The sequence below is a fragment of the Eupeodes corollae genome, chromosome 1 (genome assembly GCF_945859685.1).
Source record: "Eupeodes corollae chromosome 1, idEupCoro1.1, whole genome shotgun sequence".
Classification (NCBI taxonomy): domain Eukaryota; kingdom Metazoa; phylum Arthropoda; class Insecta; order Diptera; family Syrphidae; genus Eupeodes; species Eupeodes corollae.
In genome coordinates this window covers 24,392,830-24,419,503 of record NC_079147.1, presented here as the reverse complement: position 1 = coordinate 24,419,503, position 26,674 = coordinate 24,392,830, and the positions used below count along the sequence as shown (strand labels likewise).

Here is a 26,674-nt window from a genome sequence, read left to right as displayed (position 1 = left end):
TAATTCCCATTTACCATGTCTTCAACAAACTGTAAATGTAGTACATTAAAGGCCCATATTGACGAAAATTTACTAAAATGGAGTTGTCAACTGTCCATAGTTTTGATCACGATTATTAACTAAACGCAAACAATGTGCTTGCAATAGTCTAACTGGACCGCACTTAAAAAATCTGCTATAATTATGCTTCAAATCAAAATATTTGATTAGAAATATGGAAAAAATATTTCAAATTATATTTGTCACTGCTACTTGACCGGAAAAAGTAACTTTAAGTAAAAATTAAATTATACATACTAATCAAATAAAAGAAAACGCACACATTTTGTAAATTTATGCTTTACAAGGAAATTAATAAGCCGTATGTATTTCTTATTTGTTATTATTCTCTGAATTTCGTTCAACACATTTAAACATTGAATAAGTTTTGCAATAATAATTTTTTTTTGTCGGGAACATGGTGGAATTTTGTAGTAAATTAATTTATGTTTTATAAGACGTAGATGAATATGGCATCAGATGAATTGTTTGTCAATATATGATTTTCGTCGTAACTAGTATTAACTTGTCTGACAGCTCAACAGCTGTAAAAAATGTCAACAAAGAAAACATTTGCTTTTTGGAGGGGTGAAATGATAGAAATGTCATTCAAAGCAACCTCGAAGCAAGCCCACCGTAACGCAGACGAAGCCGATGATGAAGCGTGTTTGTGATTCAGCCATTAATCTTTCTTATGAATAATGTTCGAGAAAACTTGGTATTTCTGAATCTAGATAAACGGGTACTCCATAATTTTTGTAATAGAATGTTATGTTCGTTGCTGTAAAGTAAGATATACACGACAGAGCCAATTGGCTCCAAGCCATTTGGATCAGTTCTAAATGGAAACGGTCCAAATTTGCCCAGCATACACGAGCGAGCCACTGTGACAGATTGATTATTTTTATATTTTTCATTTTTAGCCCAAACAAACGTATGTGTATCTGCATATAGGTAGGTAGAAATGGCGATCTCAAGGCCTGACATCCAATTAGCGCTGTAGTGCGCCGTTTTGATACAAAAAACTCGTTTGACCTGTGATTGAAAGGGACAGATTTATAGAGAAGCTTTATAGCGATTATGTTAGAGACATGTTGTCGCATTGAGAAAAAAGATTAGGTCTCTAATCTTTGTCTGGGATAGCTCATCAAGTTCGTGAAAGAATGCTTTACCAAAGTATTTCATTCTAGTGTTTGCCAAAGCAGGAAATTTGCATAATAATCAACATAAAAAAGAATTTTTAGAAAATAAATATAAAATTTCCAGCCATTTGTACAGAAAAATATTTTAATACATATTACGAAACTTACAAGCCGAAAAACATGGTCGAAAATGATAACCCCATGTAATAAAACGAACCCAGAAAAAATAAAAAGAGGGAAAGGAACATTCTGAATTTGTTACCTTTAATTTTTGTATGAGATAGACTGAGATAGTTGTCAGGTGGCGTGTTTGTGTTAACCGGCAGAGCTACTTGGCTCGTTCATGATTTGTGACTTCCTGAAATCCAATTGGAAAAGCCAAATCTATCTATCGTGTACTGCTAGCTTTAGTCTGTATACCAACAGAATATTCATTTTATTTGATTTATTGTGCATATCATAAGTCCTACAGCAACTACAACATTTTTTGTAGTAACAGGTTAACACGAAGTATTTGAAAATTTTCATTTTATGTTTTTGTTGCAACATTCTATTTTATTTCTTGTTCAATTATGATATTCGTCATTTAGCCAACGAACCGGCTAAAACAATTGTCGGCGAAGCAGCTTTCTGTGGTCTGAAAAAGAAAACAAATTGACGATTACTAGAGGTTATTAGAGGTTTATTTGCAGCTTAGAGAACATTTGAAGTTCGTTAGTCGTGCGATAAAGAAGTTGAAAGGTTTTCTGGAGTGAACGAAGTAATCCTTTTTAAAGTATTGCATTATCCAATTGTCCTCGATTGAATTGGGATTAAAGTCTTGATAACTTTAAACTTTATTTAGCAAATGGAAAGGGTGAGTGCAATTGGATTTTATCCAAGTTGTGATAATCTTTGGGAATTTTCATCTAACTGATGTGTTTTGCGTGTGTTTTCTTGGCGACGCAGATTAAAAATTCTGCCAACGACGACGAACGTCCATCCAAAGACTAACGTGGGACCGAGGCAGTTCGGCCCAGAAGAAGAACGAGCATTTAGCCCGTGAGTATCCGGGTGCTAAGTAAGGTCGTTTTAAGAAATCTATGTATATTGGTGACTCAGTTTTAACGTATCTAAATGATAAATTAGGTGCCGGCAGCGAGCCGCAGAACGACACCCGTTTCGTTTTTTTTTTATTTTATACATATAGTTTGTGTGGTCCAAACGCAAATTTTTGAAAAACCACCTCATTTCGAAGTCCGAGCCGATTTTGGCCGGAGAATTACTAATTCGCACGAGGTGTCGTAATAGTGTGCTGCTACGCAGGAAAACCGAAGCCGCTCAAGATAAAAATTCTTCAAGCTCAAATCTTTTTACAGCTGTTGAGCTGTCAGACAAAGCAAATGTTTAGATAGCTTCCGTTTGGAGTGACATTATGTTACATTACGTTCTTTTCCTGTCAAAGGAAACATGCAACAACAGCTGTAAAAAAAATGTCAACAAACAAAATATTTGCTTTTTGGAGGGATGAAATAATAGAAATGCCATTCAAAGCAACCTCGAAGTAGGCCCACTTTAACGCAGACGAAGAAGAATTACTTATTCTCACGACGTGTCGTAAGAGTGTGCTGCTAGGCAGGAAAACCGAAGCCGCTCAAGATAAAAATTCTTCAAGCTCAAATCTTCTGGCAAAAAGTTCCTAAACTCAAGCAAGAAGCTAAAAATCCCCTTCAAAAGCGCAAACAATGGGTGTGAAGCGACACATCTAACAAGTACTTGCGACACTTCTGGGGAGGGTTTTTCTGCCAAGGAAAACTAGTAGATTTTCCAGATTTTTATTACCGATATTACTTAAGTCCCTTCTTTCTAGGGTCATGGAAACGCTGATTAATTATCAGCTTAAGAAATATCTTTAGGAACGGAAGCTTCTTAATGACCGGCAATAGGGCTTTCGTAGCAATAGGTCCACTGGTGATCCTATTCATCTCACCGAACAGTGAACAAATCTTTACATCGTTTTGGAGAAAGTAAGATTATAATTGCACTTGATATTTCAAAGTAATTTGTTAAAGTGTGGCATCTTGCTCTCTTATCGAAAATACGTGCTTGCGGTATCGACGAATCTCTTCTTTGTTGGATTAAAAATTTTCTTTCGAACCGTTCAATACAATTTGTTTTGGACGGATTCAAGTCAGAAATTTATAAAATAAATGCTGGTGTGCCCCAGGGCTTCGTTTTGTCTCCGATGTTCTTCCTCATTTTTATAAATAATCTCCTGTCTGCTACTTCTAGTCCAATAAATTGATTCGCTGACGATAGCAATCTTGGCTTTCCATATTCGTTTCCAGACTCACAACATCTTCGGATGTGGACCTGCAACGGCAAAATATGATTAGCTCATTAAATTCCAACCTAAAAAATGTGTGGAATTTAATGCTTCGAAAACGCAATGCTGTCTTGTATCGTTAAAGCGAGATAAACCCTCTTTGCCACTATCTATGAGTGGCACTTGCATCAACGAAACTTAAAATCTCGACATTCTCGGAATGTTCATCAGCAACCACCTTTTGTGGAGCAATCACATACGCCAAAAATGCGGCAAGATGTCTAGGTTTTTTGAGACGTTGCAAGAAATTTGTCTCTCCGTCTGATCTGGCTACAATCTACAAAACCTATATATTTCCGAAACTTGACTATAACTCCCATCTCTGGGCTGGTGCTCCAGGAGCTTATTTGTACCTCTTGGACAGTATTCAAAAAAGAGCTTTTAAAATGATTGGTGACATTAACATCATCAACTTGTTTATGTCACTCGAACATCGACGCAAGGTTTCTTGACTCAAACTTTTTAACCTTTATTTTAAAGGACTATGCTCTAGTGAAATAGCCAGCTGCATTTCTCCCCTTAAACAATTTACCCGTAATACCGATGCTTCTAGGAATGCCCATCAGTTTACCCTTGAGTTCAACTTCGGCCGTATTATGAAGTACAGAGATTCATTTTTTAGCCGTACTCCATGAATGTAGAATGCTTTGCCACGCTCTATATTTCCCTATCATTGAAATGTTAAGAATATTAAAGGTATACAAAACCCTTTTAGTGTTCGCTAATTATAAAAAAAAAGTATCCAGAAAAAAGATACAAATTAAAATAGGTAGGTACTATTATTTAGTTTGAAACTTTTTTTTTATTGAACTGAAAAATTTTCTTTAATAAATAAAATAAAATTTCAAAATTTTAGTTCTTGAAAACAATAAAACAAATATAAAAAACATTTAACATTCTGATTCTGAAGCGTAGGGATTGTTTTCCAGCTTTTTGATTCTCTTGAGCGTTGCATTGCGTAGTTCAGACATAAAATCTGGTTTTGGTTGTTCCTTTGGCACTGGATTATTTTTTTGCTGTATTGGTGGTTTCGTTACATTAGCTGTCCCAATAGTGTTACTTCTAAGCGGTTTATCTTGATTATTGACTTTCTAAAATTATAAAACGTCATTTACCATCAAATTGTTCGTTAAGTTTTGCTATTTGCTTAAATTATTTCGTTACCTTTAAGGCTACTCCAGCACGTATACTTTGTAGAAAATCGTCACGTTGTTGGCCCCCTCCTGTTTGTGGGGGCTTAAATTGATTTTCTGACTTTGATGCTGGATTATTTGCCAATGGTTTAGGAGGTGCTATTGGGATTGATACAGAAGCGTTGAGTGATGGCATTGGAGGTGGTGGAGGGGGAACGTTTTCAGTTTTTAACGTTTGCTCAATTGACATTGAAGGAAGAGCTGGAGGTGGTGGCGGAGGAGGAGTAGGAATATTTTTAACGTTCACAATTGTATCTATTGGCATGGGAGGAGGAGGAGGTGGCGGTGGATATGTCCTATTTTGTCCTACGGGTGATGATGTCACTTGTGACGTCGGTAGTGCGTCATCTCGATTCTTTGACTGTTGACGAGGAATTGGAATTGGTGGCGCTGGCGGCGGTGGTGGTGGAGGTGGTAAAAGTGGTTTCTTTCGCTGTCTTCTAATGGAAGTCGTATTTCTCTTAGGTGGGACGATTTCTTCATAAACAGGTTCACTAGGTGGCGCAACTGTTTCAGGCAACTCTGGTGGGGCAACTATAATTGCACCTCCCTTAGAATGGTGAATATTTCTTGGTGTAGGAGGTGGTGTAGGTTCTGCAGCAACATATGTCTCAGAAGGTGGTGGAGGGATAGAATTTCCTACATTTTGTCTTCGAGGTGGCTAGATAAAATATTAATTTAAGGTTTAAAATAAAAACAGTATTAGGGTAGAGATATTTGAAACAAGTATATACCATCCAAGTATAGTTCGACTGTACAATTCTTCTGATCAAATCCTTACGATCTAACCAACTTACATCTTCTTCAGTGATGCCTCGTTCAATCATATATTTTTTCAATGAATTATTGTTAAAATTTCCTGACAGATCAAATGTATTTTTGGTCATATCTCTTGTCATATCTCCGGCAATGTGCCGGAAATCTTTTGGACCACTGACTTCTATAATTTTTCCTTTTCTAGTTCTTAAGACTGTTGTTGGAAGAGGTTTGGCAACTGAAGAAGTCACAACTTTTTTTGGAACAGGTTGTTTGTTTTGACTAAATTGCCTTTCATAAAGCGTACTTCCAACATTTTGTTCAAGAAGTGATGGATTATTAGTTGGCCCTTCATTTGAGCTTGGATTTTTGTTTTTTATTTTTCTGTATGAATCTAGGTCGAATGTCGCTGATGCTGGTGGTATGTCATCAATAGAATCTAATGTCATCGATGACTCTCTTTGAACTGGTGTTTTATGAAATGGACCTCGAGATGGTGTAGGAGTTTGTGGTAGCACACTTGGCTTAGAGAAAATTTAGAATTTAATTTTGTTTTCAATTAATTTTCGAATTAAATTTTGAACCTTCCAATATCCTGGGTTTTTGTTGCTCTTGACAATGTCATAAATGAACGCTCTTCTCTGTTCTGATGTGAGATATTCAATGTTGTCTGAAAGTCCTGCCTTTCGAAGGTAAAATTTTAACATCTGGTCATTGTCATTGCCAGTGAGGTCGAATGTCTTTGTGAAATCCATATGATTTCCATCTTTGTACGTAAAATCCATGGGTTCGCTGACAATGTGCTCTTCCATAGCAAACTACCTGTAACATAACGTTTAAATAAAATTTTTTAAAACTAACAGCTTTCGATATTATTTTGTATTTTTATAATTACTATTATTTTTGTGTTTTGTTTTATTTTCATTATTTGAGGAATACAAACATTTAGAGATCAAAAAGTTAAAATTGTGTATTTTAATATAATGTCTGTACTGTAAATTTAGAACACGGTATTGTGGCATACTGTATAAATTTAACTCATATTAACTTATCTATAGAAATTCTATTTGCTTCTAGACGACTTTGCTGACATTTTATTTGCTTTGCTGAATGTTCATTTAAAACACAAAACCATTAAAAAACTAAGAAGCTTTTAAAATATAACAAATCATTGTACAAAACGCTTATTCGTAGGTTTTTTTTTGTTGTAAATGAAAATTTTTGAAGACAACTTATTTAAAAATAAAATCGAAATTAAGCTAAAGAGTTGGAAAATTTTGTACTCAAAAAATACTTATATATATTTTACCAGAAGCTCTTATTTGTTTTACATTTTTTCAATGATGAAATCGTATTTAATAAACAGCAAATGTATATTTTATAATTAGGATCAAAATCGTTCCATTATAAAGGCATTATATTTTAACCTTATAACTGATCAACTCTAACAGTAAGCTTTCATTAGTTTTCATCATTGAACGCAATCATTGACATTTTTTGAAAGGCCGTTTATTGTGACTGGGCAGGTTCAATCCAAATTAGGGACTTAAAATTAAGTCAAGATGCTAGAATCTGATGTGCCAGCTGCTAAAAAATTGCATTCCAATCAAGGAAACTTTATTGGAAAGTTCATTAGAAAGTTAGTCAAGAACAATCTCCCTAACTGTCAAGTCAATTCCATTTATGTAAAAATGACAGCTAATCATGTTTTCTCATTCAACTGAAAGCTGAGCTTTATTACAATTTTTTTCCCACAATTCCACTTGCTGTTTCATGTAAAAAGTTTCCTTTTTAAATTAAAAGGGAATAAGTTCTATTTCTTTAAAATACAAAATAGAATTAGAGCTGGACAATAGTCCGTTGAATATCGGCCACCACTACACCTGTTGTACATCGACTTCGAGAAGGCCTTTGATAGCTTTAACAGGGAGTAAATCTGGTTAGCTTTCCGGAGCAGAGGCATCCCAGAAAAACAAATTGCTATTGTTAAAGCAACATATGATGGATCCAAGTGTCACCTTCTGCAAAATGGTAGGTTGTCAGGTGATTTTGAAATCCGAAGCGAAGTCAAACAGGGCTGTATTCTGTCACCAATATTATTTTTGTTGGTGATAATGTACTGTACGATGTACACGCTCGAGCGATGTAAGTCTTTGACATCCTATTTAAAGTACTTGGATTACGCGGATGATGTTTGCTTTCTCTATCATAGGATCATGAATCTCCAAAAAATGACAACAAGTGTAGAGAGTGAAGCAGAATTGTGTGGCTAAAAATGAATTCCGGCAAAACAAAAATGATCAGCCCTGAAACTCGACCATCCTCTCGATTAAATATTTCCTCGCAACCGGTGGGAAAAGTGGAGAGCTTTCAATACCTTGGAAGTATCATCTCCATCGAAGGCTGCACCGAACAAGACATTATCTGCAGCAACGGCAAAGCAAAAGCATCGTTCGGTATGCTGTCAAAAATTTGGAGGAATAACTATTAGGTTGAGAACAAAGCTACGAATGTTTCGCACAAATGTCGAATCTGTGCTTCTTTATGGGTGCAGCACTTGGGGAATAGATGTCGGTTAAAAAAATGCAGTTGACTGCAAATGAAGTCAATTATGTTGGGTGAACCTGTCCATTAACAGAATTTTCTGATTACCACCGGAAAATTTTATCTGAATTTAATCTGTCATTGGAATTGTATAAATGTTCAAAAAATGAATTTCTTTGAGTTATTTTCAATTTTCCACAGATAGATAAATATCTAAGGGTGGAGATCCTAATCCTTATTACTTGATTTCAAATAATAACCCCTCAAATAATGTCAATGTCGAATTATATCTATAACGGACATCTAAGACTAAATTTTATTATAAGGACGTCTTTTGTACAATAATTCTGGTTCAATATTTGATCCTATTTAATGCAGTTGTAATTTAACGATTTATTTAGATAAATAGGAATGTATTTAAATTGTAGATGTTCAATTTCTGTTGAGTGGTATCAACAAAATTTTACACTAACGTAAATTTCGATGACTTATTTGGAGCCCAAGCCTATAAGGAGCGGCTTATCTGGCTCCCCGCATAAGGCTTGGTTCAAGCCAAAACAAGGAAGTATATTGTGAGAAGTTTCGACGTTAGACGGCTACAGTCGCAAAAGACTCCCATGTCCTTTTTTCATCGAGTCTCTAGTAACCTCTTAAGGAGTTCTATGCTGCCTGCATCAAGCATTGAAAACCGCCTCTGAAGTGCTAGGTTTCACACGGCCACCACAGCGAAACCCCTGGTTCGACGACGAATGCCGACAAGCACACGCAGCGAAACAAGAGGCATACAAAACGGCGCTGCACAAAAGGACTAAAGCTGCTCGCGAGCTCTACGAGCAGAAGAGGAGAGAGGAACATCGGCTTCTTAGATGGAAAAAAGAGAGCATGAGAAGCGATAAGGGGATGTCACAACAGGAATGAGGTTCGTAAATTTTACCAAAAGGTAAACTTATCTAAACTAAAGTCAAACAAAGCTGCTGGAGCTGACGGCATCGCTGCCGAACTATTCAAAGCAGCAGACGATGGCTTGTAGGGAGCATGCACCAACTCGTCTGCAAAATATGGTCGGAAGAAAGCATGCCTGATGTGTGGAATCTCAGCATAGTTTGCCCGATACATAAAAAAACAACTGTAGAGGAATCAGTCTCCTTAACATTGCATATAAGATCCTCTCTGCCGTATTATGTGAACGTCTGAAGCCGTTCGTAAACAACCTGATTGGTCCTTATCAGTGTGGCTTCAGACCCGGAAAGTCCACTATCGACCAAATATTCACAGTACGGCAGATCTTGGAATAAACCCAGGAGCTTCAAATCGATATCCACTATCTCTTTATCGATTTTAAAGCCGCGTATGACAGCATCCATAGGGAAGAGCTCTACAGAGCAATGTCTAGTTTTGGCATCCCTGTCAAATTTATCCGTGTATGCAAAATGACGATGACCAACGCCGAACATCATCATCCCGGTCACACCATATAAAGACCGGAAACAAATCTCTCATTCTGGTTTGCCTACAAGCTGAAACGTCAACTTACACGCACCCTTAGGTCTAACATCAATTCACCACTGATAACATCAATTCACCACCCTCTAAAGTCAATTCACCACGAAAATAAGGAATAGTGATGAGAAATTCTTTAGGGGTGGCACCTAGTGGCTACGGCGACATTAGCTATAGCATTTTTTGGGAAGAGTACGATAACTCAGGCGACAAAGTTTGATGACGGATTTGTATAGAACAGTTAAAAACAAGTATCTTTTTATTATGGGAGCGGGTCTGATTTCCCCCATTTAGAAGGTAGGGACATTTTAAAAAAATATGTAAGTTAAATGGAAACGAAATAATGGTAATACTTATAAATTTTTCAAAGCCAACACTTTTGTCTATTAGCTTTTTTTAAATCAAGTCAAAACTAAGCAAATTAGAACAGTTCGTTATGGTGTGTCTATGATCCCGGTTCTCATTTATGGCACTGAGAACTGGAATCTGTAAAAAAAGGAAGAAGAGAGCGTCTTAGGATGCTTCGAGAGAAAAATTCTTCGGCTGATTTTTGGTTCCGTACGCATAGATGGAGAATGGAGGAGAATATATAACGACGAATTGTACGGGCTGTACAGCGACACTGACCTTGTTAGCAGAATTAAAGTCCAACGGCTTAGATGGCTGGGTCATTAAGAGCGAATGAACATCAACGCTCCAGCCCGGAAGGTCTTCGAATCCAATCCGGAGGGACGGCGGCGCAGTAGAGTAAGACCGCGACTCAGGTGGTGCACTCAGGTGAGTGAAGACCTCAACCAACTTGGTGTGCTAAACTGGAGACAGCTAGCTAGGGACCGAGCTGGCTGGAGACGCATGTTGGTTGAGGCCCAGGTCCACCCCGGACTGTAGCGCCACCTTAATTAAGTAAGTAAGTAAACTTCGATGAAATCTCACTTAAATAATCTAAATGGGTGAGTTTAAAATAGTGAACAACGGGCATCATTCCCTCATATATACCTAGCTCACAGTCCAACCTATCTGTGGCTATCTAACAAAACTGAGAAATGTATTGTTTTTTTTTAATTCGTCTAATAATAAACATCTACTTTATAATAATTTAGGACTTAGAAATCTTAATGTGTTTGAGAAATATTCTTTTTTAAAAAATTGTTAACTATTGTGGCAAGAAAATTTTTCAAGTGCGTCATTGTTACGAATTGGTAAAATTTGTGAGAACGATAATTGTAAGACATTGTTGATCTGTCAAACTACTCGTACCAATATCAAAAATGGTCGCAAATTGAATAACGAAAGAAAAATTGAAGCAGACTTCAAATTGCTTGAGAAACTTAATAAAAACTGATAAGATAATTGTTTAATATGTTTAATTTTAAAGACATATCTTGAATCAAATGTTGTGTGTTTTTAACAAAAAGATGAAACGCAGAGAGCAGTAAACGAAAAATATTGGGCAGGTTCAGGCGACATAAGGGACTTGAAAGTAAGGAAAGTTTCCAACATCTGATTGGCCAGAAGCTAAAAAATTGCGTTCCAATTAAGGCAACTTTATTGGAAACTTGACTGGAAAGTTAGCCAAGAAAAATCTCCCTAACTATCAAGTCAAGTCAACTTATGTCAGAATGACATTCCATCATGTTTTTTAATTAACTGAAAGTTGAGCTTTAGTCCTCTACGGTTTATTTATTTTTCGCACAATTTTATTTAATATTTTGTGTAAAAGGGTTTCTCGGTAAATTGGAAAAGAAATAAGCAATATTTCTTGGCAATACAAAATGCAAATTGGGACTTTCAGTTTGCCCGAGGAGTGTTTAGCAGAGAATTAGCTTAAATGATGCACTTAATAAAGTAATATAAAAAATAAGTTATAAGTTCAAAAGTGTGTCACTAATACTTAGTAGGATATCCATTTTGCTCCAAGACCGATTTAAGCCTCCTTGAAAGAGATCGCACCAGTTTTCGACAGTAGTCTGTAGGTATTTTTCCCCAATCTTAAAAGAGCGCCTTTTCGAGATCGTCTTTGCATCTTATCTCGTGTTTTCGTATTTCTCGCTCAAGTTTAGACCATACATTTTCAATGGCGTTTATGTCTGGAGACTGCGCGGGTGGCTGCATGACATGGGGGCAGTTCCATATCAACCAAGTTTGCACAATACCAGATTTGTGTTTCGGGTCGTTATCTTGGTATAACTGGAAACAGTCCTTTATGTTCAGCTTTTCGGCACTTTATACTAAATTTTCCTTCAAGATGTCAAGGTACATATTTTTGTCCATGTTGCCTTCGATGAATATTAAGTTTCCTACACCAGAGGATGACATGGCACCCCACACCATAACGTGACCTCCTCCGTGTTTCACAGTCCCACGCATATTCTTTGGTTGGAGCTCTGTATTGGGTTGTCTCCAAACGTATGACATGAAATCCGAGCCATGGAGATAACGGTGCCCCAAAAGGTTTCGTCCTTGCTTACATGGTCACGAGCAAATGTTATTCTTGCCATTTTATTCTTTGCACTAATAATATACGGCTTTTTTTTAAGCCGTTCTTCCCTTGTTAACCACTCTATTTTCCTGAACATAGCGTTCGATTATGTGTTGAACCGTAGATGGACTTATTTTTAACATTTCGCCAATTTTTCCTTGGCTTTTACCGTCTTTAAAGTGCTTAATTACTAACTCACGGACTTCAATGCTAGTACGACGTCCCATTTCGAAAAAAAAACAAACAATCTCAAAAAAAATGCGATAAACAGCCAAAGTGAGCTTAGGTCTACTAGGTCTACCTAGTCTACTAGGATTTTATTTGATAAAGAAGAAAAAACCGTTAACTTTTTATTTTTAAAAGTGAGTGCATCATATAAGCTGTGACTTTGTTTTGTGTGATAATTATGTTTTGCCATCACTATTTCAAAACGAAAAAAATTTGATGTACCGTTTAACATGTTTATGAATAGTAATGACTTGATAGAATATTCTACGTAGTTGAAATTGAAGTGTTTTACCATTTTGAATGAACCTTAAGCTTTTTTCCATAAAAAAAGGAACTGCATCATTAAAGCTGAGAGCCACTGTAGAAGTGAAGGAAGTAAAGTTCTCAGTTTGAAGTTTATGACACTTGAAAAACTAACTAGTTGACTTGGTTAAAAGGAATGCCGTTGACTGCAAATGAAGTCCCTTATGTTGTCTGAACCTGCCCATTGGCTTATTGTGTAATGAAAATTCGTGGTTCTCACAAGCCACACAAAAAAATAACTTGTTTGTAAGCAAATCATTCACTTTGACAGTTCAACTCAATTGAAAATTTTCTAGAAATCGTAACTATTTGACACTTCAACAGTGAGTTTAGGAACCATGTAATGATTTGTCATATTGTTACAAATTGTAACAATCTTAAAGACTATAGTTAATTATTTGAAAAAATTGTTTATAAAAGAATTTCACTTGTAACCCAAGGTAAAATATCGGTCTTTCAGCATGGTTTTGTTGCAGGTAAATCAACATCGACAAATTTGATGATTATGATAAATGCCATTATATCTAATATGGAAAAAGGCTATCAAACTGACATCATCTTTACCGATTTTGCAAAGGCTTTTGATAGAGTTAATCACAAAATTCTGATTCATAAGCTTTTCTGTTTTGGTATTCACTCTTCTTTATTAATGTGGATTGAATCTTATCTGACTGGTAGGGTTCAAGTTGTTAAAATTAAAAATTATAGATCCGATGATATAGATGTCTCATCGGGTGTCCCCCAAGGGAGTCATTTGGGACCGCTCTTATTTCTCCTGTTTGTCAATGATATTCCCACTTTCTTTAAAAACTCATCCTGTCTTCTCTTCGCAGATGATCTTAAACTTTACAGAAGGATTTCCTGTAATTCTGACTGACTTTTGTTATCTGACTTGCATAGTTTGGCAACTTGGTGTCAAGCAAATTACCTAGATCTTAATGTTGCTAAATGTCAAGTTTTGTCTTGTTACAGGAACTTTAATAAGATAATGTTTGATTATAGCATTAACAACATAAACCTAGAAAGAGTAATACAAAAAAAAGATCTGGGAGTTATTCTTGATGTCAACTTGTCATTCCACGCACATTTTGATTATATCATCAACAAAGCAAATCAGATGCTGGGGTTTCTTAAAAGAAATACAAGAGAGTTTAATGATTCATATACTCTTATATCATTATATAACTCATTGGTTAGATCTGTGCTGGAATACTGCTGTACAGTTTGGAATCCATATTATTCAAATTCATCGAAAAGGATAGAAAATGTTCAAAGAAACAAGATATGCTTTTTTTAAATTGAGATGGAGGATTATAAGACCTTCCTACGAAACCAGATGCTTATTATTTGGAATGAAATCTCTAGAAACTCGGCGGAAATATTTTTCGATAATGTTCGTCAGGGATATAATAACTAGACATATAAAATGTCCTCCGCTTATAGATTTGTTCTATGAGGGAAATGCGCCCTCAAGAGTTACGCGCGAAAGATTTTTGATTTATGAACCATTCCATCAGAGAAACTATGGGCGCAATGAGCCTATCACCCGTTGCATCAGAGAAGCTAATGCATTATGCGAAAGAATTGATTTTATGTTAAATTGTACAAGAGATGCTTTTAAATCTATTATTCTTAGCCAAATTTAAATTTGATTAAAGATGTTTTCGAATTATGTTTTTATGCTGTTATGTTCTATTATTAACTTATTATTTATCTTGTAATACCTATGCGTGGTTTTACTGTTAAGTTATTTATTTATTGTATAATACATAAGAATTTTTAATCTATTTATTGTATATATTATATACCCACCTACAAACATGTGAATATTATATTTGTATTTAATAAGTCTGTAAGAGATGAAAATTCTCTAATTGATGAAATAAAGTAAAACTAAAACTAAAACTAAAACTAATTATTATTAGCAATAGTTGACAGAAGTTAAAAAAAGAACTGACCTCTAAATGTTGTTTTTATTTTATGACAGCTATGTCAATTTAAGCTATATCCAACTCGTTCAATAACGTATCTAAAAATTCATCTATCCAGGAAAGCTTATCTAAAACGAGTGAATGTTTTTGTCTGGCACAATAATTTATTTTTTAAATGTAAAAAAACATCACTTTAAATGTGAACAAATAACATTACCTATAGTAAATATAAATAGCAAACACCAAATTGATTATACCTAGTTAATATTTTAAAGGTTTTTCTTTGTTATCTGTTCTATATTCATATGACAATTTTATTGCTTCGAATTCAATAACTTTTGTTTTTAACATTAAAGATTAAAAAGTTTAAGTGTATTAAAATGTATATATGCATATGAAATCTAGGTACTTATTGTTATTAATTGTTATGCTAATGTTTATTTAATGGAATTTAAAAAATAGTTTATTTTAATTTAGAATTGTATGGCACCTTAAAATTTTACAAATTTCAAGTACTGTTATTTTTTTATTTTCAATTATTCACATTTCAAAAATAATACTTCTAAAGTATTTATCAACAACCTACTTGCTTAAACATTAATCAGTTTTGTTATTCATTCAAAGGAAAGTTGACATTTATTGTTATGAATCAGTTCTATAAACGGTGGTTTTAATTATTTGCTTTCGATTTTTTATCTAATTTTTTAAATTTATAAGCTTTATTCTTAGATATGTATAAAAAGGTGTTCACTAAGTCATCACATAGGAATCTTACATTTTTGAGAATGACCAAAGTCATTTTAAATCGTTCACATATATAAAATTTTACCTTAAAGTCGATACAATAATTTCCTTAACGTACTTCATGTACTTCATCGAATTGATTTGTAATTTATTTCCCAAATAAACTTTTATCAATAACAATAATAAGTCAGACAATTGAAAAAAATCTTTTAAATTTCGTGACCATTACCACAATAAGGCCAATCAACAACTGATTCACCAGTTTTGAAAACAACGTTAACAATTCGCAAGTTTCTGCCAATGAATTTCCTTATCGTTTTAGATGATAAGATATAAAATTGTTATCGTTAAAGCTTAAACATTATAATGGTCTCTTGGTTTGAAATTTTTACTAATTCTAAGAGAATATCCTTATCTTTCTTTTTTAAAGAGAATAATACACATATTCAAAATATTGACATTAAATCATTTCTGAATTAGTTCTTTAACGAGTTTTTATTTGTAGTATACTTTTCGAGTGGGCTGCTTCATATAATACGTGTATGTGCTTAACTTAATTAATTGGCACTTTATCTGTTAGTTCATTAGGAAAAATGTTTAATTTAGAATGCCACCATAGAATTTTGGAAAAAATCTTATTTTTTAAAAAATTGTATCCTTAACGGTATAAAGGGAGATATTAGCCGCGGTGTTTCAATTTTCCCACAATCCAAATCAGATCTTACTTACTTACTTATGTTGGCGCTACAGTCCTGTGTGAACTAGGGCATCACCCAACAAACTTCTCCATCTAGCTCGATCCCTAGCTAGATGCCTCCAGTTTTGCGAAGTCCTGTGGGTGTGGATTCGAAGACTTTCCGGGCCGGAGCATTGGTTTCCAACGTGGCCCAGCCATCTTGGTCGTTGGACTTTTACCCTTCTGGCTAAGTCCACGTCACTGTACAGCCCGTAGAGCTCGTCGTTCCATCTTCTCCTCCACTCCCCTTCGATGCATACGGGACCGTAGATCAAACGAAGAACTTTTCTCTGGAAACGACCCAAGATGTTTTCATCCGATTTTGTCATAGTCCATACCTCTGAACCGTATAGCAGGACGGGGATGATAAGGATCTTATATAGCGACACTTTGGTCCCTCGAGAGAGGATTTTACCGCTCGATTGCTTTCTAAGCCCACAGAAACAGCGGTTAGCAAGAGTTATTCTGCGTTTGATCTCAGCGCTGGTGTTGTTTTCTGCGTTTACGTGGAGCCTAGGTAGACGAAGTCTGACCGAGACGTCGGTGTTGTATGTCCTTTCTTGACGACAGCATGTACTTTGTTTTGCCCTCATTAACCGTTAAACCAAGTTTTGCCGCCTTTGCCTCAATACTCACAAAAGCCTCATTGAAACCACGCTGAATTCTTCCGAATATGTCAATGTCATCAGCATATGCCAGTAATTGGACAGACTTTTGAAAGATAGTGCCTCTAGTGTTGACGTGTGAGCTCTGTACTATTTATTCAAGTACGATGTTAAAAAGATATGGCAATCTTTACTTCGTCTAAGTCGGGAGGACGGTATTGTTGGCTTCCGTCGTCTATGTTGAATGAATCATACTGCCTGACAGCGGAATTCGGTTCATCTTTCTCAGCATTGACTGTGGTTCCACTATAATGTTTCCACTTTCGTGTTTGCAGCCTTCGGTTCTAGGTTTATGTATGTACCTGTGAATTTCTTTTCACCTGTTCATAAAAGCTTCGAACTTCATTCCTGCTTTTAAACCTCTCAACATCTTCGACCGCACGCTTCTCAGGCCCTCATGCTCATCAGCAGCTCTCGTCCTTTAATGCAGTTCCGCTTTGCTTCCTTTTATGCCGGGGTTCCTTGTTGGTGGCTGCTTGAAGCCCCTGATCTCCGAATAAGTCGAAGAAGTTCTATAAGGTGTTCACGAAGCAGTTCAACCCTACTGGAACTGTAGACGCCACCGTTGATTCCATCTCGGGAATTCCTCCGCTGCCGTCTGGATAAGGAGAGGTGCCTTAGTGGAAACACCTCTCGTTTGCTGCCCCCAACAACTTTCCACTGGGGTTGAAACCCAATCTCCAGTTGAGGTACTAGACACCCGATATTCACCACGGGGAGGTGAGAGTAGGAGTTGATAGACAAAGGTGGGTTCTGAGAAAAACCTGTGGACGCTTGTGTCCCCTGAATGCACATGTCTACCATTTGAACATCCCTTCTTAACACCATGCCATTAAATAAAATTAGCACTATTTTTAAAACGAGAGGAGAATTACTTAAACTTAACTTCATGCCTTAAGCCTAGTACATACTTCCTCGTGAAGTGAACGTTCGCCAGTGGAGAAAGTGAACTTTTGACATTGCTCACTGGTACACACTTGTGAGTACACGTTGTGAACATGCGGAAACCAAATGTCAAAGCTTCACCAACAGTTCCCGTACATTTTGCACGTGAATTGCCCGTGAACGAAAACTCTCCACTTTGTTCTCCACTCAGCTTCACGAGCAAGTTCACGGGTGAACCAAAAACTGAAATTTGTATGGCTTCACGAGATGGTTCACAAGTATGTACTAGGCTTTATCGCCCAGATTTACCTTTACTTTGCAATCTGAACATACGAGAAGACGTTCATCATTTTATTGCGATCTGTCCAATCATAAAAGAGTTCAGGGTGAGATATTTTGAAAAAAAGACTTAATGAAGCCGAGCTTATTGCCATACTAAACGGAAATGTCGGATGGAATGCCCTACACAATTATGCTGTTTCGTTATAGAAATTGTATAATAAATGAAGATTTTTAAGATACAAATCTAGATATTTAGGTATTTTTTTTGCTATAATATTGTATTTAAACTCAAAAATGTCAGTCTGGTAGACGGCCATAGACCAAACCATATAGACTCAAGTAAGTTTTTATTATATATCTAAATTGAATATGTAAAAACAAACAAAATGTTATTAATTATCTAATGAAATAAAGAGTCAACTTTTTTGTGAATTAAGAATTATAACAACCCTGGTTTCATTTCAAAACGTAATGTAATGTAACATGAGCACGGTTTTGAATTGTCAAATTTATGACAGATTGAATTTGCCTAGCTTTTTTACGGTTTTTAACCTAAGAAAAAATTGAAAATGAAATGAATTTTATATTAGGCAAGGCACATTCATCGATTCGTCCTCCACGGGGACACGACATCGTGGTTACAATTCCATATTTCACCAATCAATCATCCTTCAAGCTAATAATTGGCTTGAAAATTTGTATTAAAAATCTGAATCTATTAGAATTTATTGGAATAAACCATGAATTGTAACAATTTCTATGATGAAGAGTTTCAAAATTCAGAAGCATGGTTGTCGGAACAAATTTTTTCGCAGCTTAAAGATTTTAATAAACCAACTCCAAAAAATGACGTGGAACCAAATCAAATTCAAAACGAAATACAAGAAGAAACAGAATCGGCCAAAATAAATTCAGATATAGTCGATTTAGAGGCAATGAAATATCAAGGCCCACCTCCTCAAGTAGAACAACAACAACAGGTTATCTGCCCAATTCTCAAGACTCCCCAAGAACAATCAATTCCACTTGATGTAGAAAACCAAGAAAAAAACCCTAATTTATTTGCTATTCTCGGTGAGTACCCAAACCAAGAGAACTACAATCAGCAGATGTGTCTTTATAAAGCTTTTTCCAGAGCAACCATTTCTCTATTCACAAATTGTGAAATGCGCCAATTGCAATTGTGTTTTCCTTGGCAACACGTTCAACCAACATATCTGTGACTATGGCGAAGATAATAAACTGATTGTTCCGGAGCCGACAGACCAAACTTTAGCTCCATTCGAGCCTGGGCCAGTAGAGCCATCCTGCATACGTTTGTTGCGTGAAAACCAAATTCGCATCCGACGTTTCCTAAAAGATGAATTGAAATACGATTTGGATGCGACATCCTCCTCCAACAACACAGTCAATAAGAAGCAAAACGGTCCACATGAATGTAATTTGTGTGAGCGAAAGTTTGTCCATGCATCTGGGCTCTCGCGTCACATGGAAAAACATGCTCTGGATTTGATACCAACAACGACTTCAACGACAAAAACAACAAACTCTAATAATTCATCATCCAACGGCCTAAGGGTGGTCATCAAGTGTACTATTTGTGGACGGCTGTTTTTCGAACCTCAAACTGCCTTCCAACATTTTTGCGTTCATTTTCCTGAAGTAACGGACAAAGAAGAGTCCACATCAGAGGCTGCAGATGCGGAGTTTCCATATGAAAGCTATGTTGATGAAGCTATCGAACTACTTAAGAAACAAGTAACAAGCTCGGCTGTAGGTAGGTATTTCCCCCATAGATTATTCTCAAACCTTTTTCCTACAGTCGCCAGATTCGCAAAATAACAAGAAGCTTGCGATGCATCTGCAGATGGTCATTCTTAGCTGTATTCTGCAGTGCGAGTTCTGTGATATGATTTTTTCCCAAGTTTCATATCTGTTCGCACACTCCGCCTGCCATTCTCCCGACAGGCATTTCGAGTGCTCTTCGTGTGAAATTCAAGTTGGAACTTCCAAAGAGATTTTCATGCATTGGCAGGCAGAGTGTGTTTTCTCGCGGGAAAATCTCAAACGTGGTTGTTCCTCACAACGATTCTACGTCTGCAATGTCTGTGAGAATAAGTTTGGATCTTTGGAGAGTTTGCATGAACATAGGTTTGCTTCAATTGATAAATTTGAATAATACTTTAATCTTGGATTTCTATTATTATATTAGATACACAGCTTACCACTTTTTTCCAAGAAAAGACACAAACTCAAATTTACTGCTGCTTCCTTGCGAGTACTGTGATCGCATCTTCCAGTCGGCCAACGAAATAGTGGAACACTTTGAAGAGAAACATTGCAGGAAAAACAAGCGCGATACAACAACCACAAAATATCGCCAATATTTATGCGACATTTGCGGCAAGACCTACACTCAATCCAGTCACCTGTGGCAACACTTGCGATTTCACAAAGGTATGTGAAGCCAAGAAATCCCGACAAAAAAATTACTTTGTTTATTATTTCCATTTGTCAGGTGTGAAGCCTTTTGCATGCAAGGAACCCGGTTGTTTACGCAAGTTCACCATTCGCCCTGATCTGAACGACCACATCCGTAAATGCCACACAGGTGAGCGTCCCTACCATTGCCTTATATGCGGCAGGCGGTTCCTAACGGGCTCCGTGTTCTATCAACATCGCCTCATCCATCGTGGCGAACGTCGCTACGGATGCGACGAGTGTGGGAAAAGATTCTACCGCGCCGATGCTCTGAAAAACCACCATCGCATCCACACCGGCGAAAAACCATTCGGATGTTTGTTCTGCACCAAAAACTTCCGCCAGAGGGGCGATCGCGACAAACACATCAGAGCCCGACACTCTAGCTTGGATGCGAATGCACGTCTGATGATGCAATTACGCAAGATGCAACTGGAAGCAACTGCCAGGGCTGGCGCCGGAGGAGCGACTCTTACTAATTCTAACCCAACATCATCTGAGGATGTTTTGATGGTGGGAAACATCCCCTTCCCCAGAAGCATGTTCCAACCACTGTTGCCTGATATCGATGGAACTTCGGCCGCTGCATAAAATGATCAATTTGTGTATCGAGAATTCTTTTTAATTTTATTTAAATTATTATTGCCTTGTTATAATTTATTAATTAACTTAATTCTATTGTAATTCCTTTTTGATTTCAAATATTATTTGCCGTCCAGATGTAACAGACAGTTTGTGCTTTACGTTGCTCCTGCAGAATACCCAAATGCCGGAGCATTGTTATTTTGTTCTGTGACTTTTTGTCGAGCATTTTTTTAATTCTTCGCGATATATCTCCTTGAGTTATGAAGTTCTGTCCTATTTTTTGAATTAATTTATAAATATTAGTAAACTTTTAATGTACCAAATAAAAAAATTGTCGATCTTACCAGGAAAATAGGAGGCTTGATCATTGTATAGTTTCCACATGTCTAAGTCGACGTGATTTCGAATGCAGTCTCTATGCCTGTGAAGGAGTTGGTATTTTTCATTGAAACAGGGCACCAGAACGGTGTCTAAAAAGTTCTTCAGTTCTTCTACAGTCTCACGACCTCTCATGTACCTTAAGACTATAGAGTTAGAAAGCTTTTTTGTGAGATAAGAAAGAATCTTCTATACTTACTTGGGAATACTTTCAAATATCTCGGAGGTGATTTCAGCCTCAAAATCGATAAATTGAAATGGCCTTGAGAGGGGTTTAGTTTTCCTAACAAATGGGGACTGCAAATAGTCTTCCAGATACATTTTACCCTAAAAAGTATTCATTTTAGAAATATAGATTGAAACAAAGCTTTGCTAGACTTAAGCTCTCACCTCTACGGTGTCTAATTTTTGAACAGATTTAACGGCAAGGTGTTTAGAAATGCTTTTGGGTTGTTTTTCCTTTAGGACACCAAGAGGGGTAGTGCCATATGCAACATTAGTTGCAGCTGTAGGTGCTCCACGAACATGAAGAAGCTGTTTTGTTTTTTGTTCATCTTCCTTTGCAGATTGTTTTCGTTCGATGAGAACTTCAAGAGCCTTTAGCTGCTGTTGTTGTAATTTGCGCATTATCAATTTGTGTTCATTCATTACATTGGAATATTCAACTTTCATAACTTGATTGCATTGCTGGATAAGGGATTTGACTTCTTCGGTTTTTTGAGCTAATTCTTGGATTTGTGGTTCGATATTTGAACGTCGGAGATTTAGCGATACAACTGACTCGATAAGATTGATTTTTTCGAAGATTCTTTCGGATTCTTTGAGAATTTCTTCCATTTCGAAAGAGATTCAATTCAGATTCAGAAGAATATTTATTTATTTTGATGGGTTTTCTTGTTTGACTTTGAATTTCAATTATTTTTGTTTTAAATTTGAATTTGTTTTTAATTTAATTTGACTAATGTCAAATTAGTTCTTAGAATGGCCAGAAGTGACGCTGCAATCATTAGAACGATATTAGAACTGATTACACTGTTTAGAATTGAGAGAATGAATTTTAAGGCTGAGGATAAACTTGAAAATATTAGACCTCGTGCCAACTGAGCAACTTAGTTGCTGCGAACTTATTAACGAATCGGTTTCAGCGGTTATTGAAAACTCATTTCGCTAAACCAAATTTAAGATATTGAAATCAGGTATTTGAGATTAGAAAAGTAAATCATTGAAATCAAAACGGATATCCTTCAAGTGAAACACTTTTTATCCGAATAAAATATATTTAAAATTTAATTGTTGAATTGAAACTTTAAAGGTCAAATATTTTTTTAAATTAATAAATACAAACAATTTACAGCTCAGTATCTTTATGTACTAGTCAACTTTAAGCAGGCTGAATTTTATCAATCAATATCCTCTTCAAAGCATAAAGCTAACTTTTAACCACTAAAACAAGATACATATTTTTAAATCAGATTCTTCGTATTTTCTCAAATGTGTTTGTGAAACATAATTCAATGAGAATTTCCGTCAAATATTATTTTAAATTTGAATTTTAAGCGATGTGGACCTACTTGGAATATAAATTAAATTTTTGAAAATAAAACATTTGATTTATTAAAGTCTGCAGAAAAACTAAATTTACGAATTTTGTTTTTTACCGTTCACAAAAACAAATCAGAGTTGTTTCCAAAACATGTCTGTCGAAAATGTTAAACTTGTGCGATGCATGTCGTTAAAATCAATAAGGGATAACAACGCATTTATTTGGTTGCGAAGCGTAACACAGTTTACTTTTTTTTCAAAATTTCTTCGACATGAACTCTAAAAATGCCGCGATTATAACTTGGAGTCTCCATTGAACATTTCTGATGACAGGCTATCAGATAATCCAATAGGAACAACAATCCAACATCCAGTCCATGATCCGGTCATCGTAGTTTGGATTTTTCGAGCGGATCAAAATCCTGTCATGATATTTAACGTTTGTGTTGTATGTAGTGGTGAGCGTCCATTTTGAAATTAAAATTTCATTTCGTTTAAATTGTCGTAGAGTTCCTAAATTCATTAACTCAAAGTTATCTTTACTAGGCACAGAACAGTTTCAAAGCTGTGGACCGATGAAAATTCTTATAGTCTGCACCGTCCTCCCATAGTAAGTCCTTGAGTAGGCGCGCCTTCAAATCATGAAGTTCCCTTACTTCGAGAAATGGATTCACCCAAAACCAATAATTACCGACACTAAAGATAAATCAACAAAAAATAAATAACAGATCAACCGTAATGTCAAATGTGACTTTTGAAGTTCCTCATGGGAAGACATAATATGCTCAGTAAAAAAAAAAACAATGGATTGCGGAAGAAAAGCTGAATTGGATTTTACGATTGTAGAGCCTCAGGGTAAATTGAATCATTTAGCGAGAGAAAAAATATAAGTTGCTTAGAATTTGTAGAAAAACTAATTTAAGTAGCTCAGTGTACGCTGGCTTTCGAAACTTTCAAAAAATAGATGTTTTATGTCAAATTTAGTTATTAAAAGAAAGAGATAATTCAATTACAAATTGAAACAATTACCAACAACTTAATAAGTTAATAATAATAATTTAATACTAAAATTTTGTTTCATTTCTTGTTCTTTGACATTTACAGTCCTCAAAAGTGTCGCAAATAATTGTATGCAAAATACAATTTTAGTAGATTGATTAATATGTGATTATGAAATTGCGGTTTTTAATCTTTGTCCGTGTTTTTTTTTTTGAAGCCATGCGACAACGTTCAACGTACAGTTGAACATAAAAACAAATACAATATCTGCAGTAGAATCACTGTCAGTGAAAGGTTAAATGAAATTCTGCTGTCGATAGCGATTTAACTATTCTTCGAGTATAGAAAACAATTTTCCAGCCACAAAACGTCATTTAAAAACAAAAGATAAAGTCCAAAGCTTCGACAGAATTTCTTTTCAATTCATTTTAACTTAGTCTTGCAACTTTAAATACTTTTGCGTTTTTCGATTGGCCGACTAAACAACTTTTGAGTAATTTATTTGTTTCTCATTCTGACAAATGTTTAATAGTATCAACATTGAATTATAAAAATCTGAATGCTACGGATGGGTTTTCTTGTCAATATTTGACTGAACTATTGAATCACAAACAAAACCCGAGTGATGTAATCTTAAATCGGCCTTATTCCAAGTGCCGTATACTCCTTACCTACCACTGTCACACTCACCACACTGCCCTCGGAATTGAAAACGGAACTTGAAAATATAAAAATTCTAAACAACATTTCACCACGTCCATGTTGGTCGGCCATTTTTTCTCTCTTTTGATTTTCTGAAGTAAAGCAGCCAACATGGGTTTTGCAAATCTCTGGTATTCCCATCCCCGAAAATACGGACAAGGTTCTCGTTGCTGGTAAATATTATTAACAATTTAATTACGAATCTTTCCATGTATATTACTTTCAATTAATTCACGTAATTTCCCTTTTAAAAACCTCGATAAGTTGAAGCAAACACGCGCTTCAATTTGTTGCATCCATAATTGGATAGTCTGAAGTCTCGTCATCGGGAAATCGATGCATGTTACTTGTTCTAGAATTCTATATGTATGAATTTTTATGCCCCCGGTTGAGTTAGGATGGTAATAAAATATTTTCTTACTTCTCCTTAATTAAGGGTGGCTACAAAAATGCTTCCACTTCTCTTCAAATAATTGCTTTTTGTTTCAAGCAAGTAATTAGAAGAGGAAGCTACATTCTTGCATTATCCGTCCATAGGAGGCGCGATATTAATGCAGTACCTTGTCCATTGATCAAACATTAATTTATTTGTATTTTCTATCTATTTTAGCCGGTCATGCTCTAACCGACATGGTCTCATCCGCAAATACGGTTTAAATATATGCCGTCAGTGCTTCAGGGAGTACGCCAACGATATTGGCTTCAAGAAGGTAATAACCAAGAAGATACATATTCCATTTTAGAGAATCTAATAAAGTATTTTTTCTCCTTACAGCTCGATTAGTCATTCCCTTGAAAGAAGAAGAAGAAAGGGATTCACCATCCAAGCATCTCTCACCTGACAGATTAAATAAGAACAACTTAATGTGCTTTGGTTAACCTTAAAGATATTCTGTGACTATTTTTATACACAATTGGAATGCATCTAAATCTTATTTAAGCTCTCAGGCGAATAAAAAAACATAACAAGATCTAAATTAAACTGTGTTTGTCGTTGGAATAATTTGCCGGTTTAATATTTTTTTGTCTTTCAATCTCCAAAGATCGCTTCAGTTTTTTTGACATTCGTCTAATCGTAGAATCAAGTGTTATCGAATTTTCAAAGAATGAATTCATAGCTTTATATCGATTCCCTCGATTTATTTTGGTTGATGGTGTCACTGTGTATAGGGAGGGGTTAGTACTTTCAAGATAGTTGATGAAAGAAAAATCGAATTAACGATGCTCCAAAAATGACCGTGAATGGAATAAAATATACATATAACGGCGACAGAATTACTTCCATGTTAATTGTGATATTGGTTATGTTTAGGTTTGTTCGTAAGTTTTGTAAACAAAAATAACTTGTCGCTTTGCCAAATCTTCTTTTTAGAGAGGTAGTTCACGAAAAAGAAGAATTGTAAGTTAAACCGATTAAATATTTTAATAGTATATTGAAAGCACTGCAAGTAGATGGTTATGCATAAGAAACAAATACATAAATCAAGATTATGATCAAACTAGTAGCATTCAAAACTGAGTTGTCCGATTCGGTCTAAATATGTAGCTCCCATAGCTGCCAGTAGGAAAGAGAAATAAATTATTGTATTTAACCACGCCAATTTGCACACAGGAACTCATTAGAAATATATATAATTCAAACCATGAGCAAAACACAATCTTAAATAATATATTATCCCAAATGTGTAATTTGCGGATTTTGTCGCATATCGTGTGAACAGCCTTACATGCGAGTTTGCGTACAGTAATTCACGTGCAGCATTTGCTCTAGCTTTTTAAGTTTTGTATATGCCTTCTGCTTGTAGCTTAACGTTTTGCATAAGTCTATTGATAATTTAGCACCGGAAGTGGTGAACAATGTCAAAATGTCTGACAGGATATATTTCTGACATCATCAGTAGCAATCAAGAAAATGAAACTGATAACGTGTGGTATACTATTATGGACAGGATAATACCTAGTATCAGAAGCAATGGTTTGCTTTTACGCAAAACTTGCTTTTACCCCAAGATATAATTCTGTCTAAGATTTGATAGATACTAATCTTATCAAATGCATTTTCAAAATCTAATGACACTATCGATCCCTTTCCGCCATTTTATCATAAGCGATAATTTCAATAAAAAAACTTTATTATTTAAATTTGCTAGTAACACATAGAGCTTTGAAGGCTATTGTCAAGTCCTTACTTAAGC

The 26,674-nt window shown here is 35.6% G+C and overlaps 4 protein-coding genes across 6 annotated transcripts; 2 read left to right on the top strand and 2 right to left on the bottom strand.

The window, feature by feature from the left end:
• Nucleotides 1-4,320: 4,320 nt before the first annotated feature.
• On the bottom strand, nt 4,321-15,433 carry LOC129939882 (uncharacterized). Of its 2 annotated transcripts, none has more exons than XM_056048063.1 (4): nt 15,310-15,433; nt 6,080-6,317; nt 5,474-6,019; nt 4,321-5,400 (listed from the first exon to the last, which is right to left on the bottom strand). In XM_056048063.1, exons 2-4 carry the CDS (start codon nt 6,305-6,307, stop codon nt 4,699-4,701), a joined length of 1,476 nt encoding a protein of 491 aa, XP_055904038.1. In that variant the 5' UTR covers nt 6,308-6,317; nt 15,310-15,433; the 3' UTR covers nt 4,321-4,698. The 2 variants fall into 2 exon arrangements, with proteins under 2 accessions (XP_055904038.1, XP_055904039.1); XM_056048064.1 differs by having other exon boundaries at nt 5,537-6,019.
• A 2,872-nt stretch (nt 15,434-18,305) lies between these two features.
• LOC129943275 (testis-specific zinc finger protein topi) lies at nt 18,306-20,948 on the top strand. 2 transcript variants are annotated; one of them, XM_056052593.1, is made up of 5 exons: nt 18,306-18,866; nt 18,928-19,565; nt 19,615-19,943; nt 20,005-20,249; nt 20,311-20,948. In XM_056052593.1, the coding sequence occupies exons 1-5, from the start codon at nt 18,533-18,535 to the stop codon at nt 20,862-20,864; spliced, it is 2,100 nt and encodes a 699-aa protein (XP_055908568.1). In that variant the 5' UTR covers nt 18,306-18,532; the 3' UTR covers nt 20,865-20,948. The 2 variants fall into 2 exon arrangements, with proteins under 2 accessions (XP_055908568.1, XP_055908570.1); XM_056052595.1 differs by having other exon boundaries at nt 18,307-18,866; nt 18,928-19,550.
• Nucleotides 20,874-22,171, bottom strand: LOC129943276 (uncharacterized). Its single transcript, XM_056052596.1, has 4 exons — nt 21,627-22,171; nt 21,436-21,563; nt 21,203-21,375; nt 20,874-21,131 (listed from the first exon to the last, which is right to left on the bottom strand). The coding sequence occupies exons 1-4, from the start codon at nt 22,071-22,073 to the stop codon at nt 20,971-20,973; spliced, it is 909 nt and encodes a 302-aa protein (XP_055908571.1). The 5' UTR covers nt 22,074-22,171; the 3' UTR covers nt 20,874-20,970.
• Nucleotides 22,172-24,496: 2,325 nt separating this feature from the next.
• LOC129939576 (40S ribosomal protein S29) lies at nt 24,497-25,461 on the top strand. Its single transcript, XM_056047640.1, has 3 exons — nt 24,497-24,652; nt 25,090-25,189; nt 25,255-25,461. The coding sequence occupies exons 1-3, from the start codon at nt 24,591-24,593 to the stop codon at nt 25,261-25,263; spliced, it is 171 nt and encodes a 56-aa protein (XP_055903615.1). The 5' UTR covers nt 24,497-24,590; the 3' UTR covers nt 25,264-25,461.
• The last annotated feature ends 1,213 nt before the right edge of the window (nt 25,462-26,674 follow it).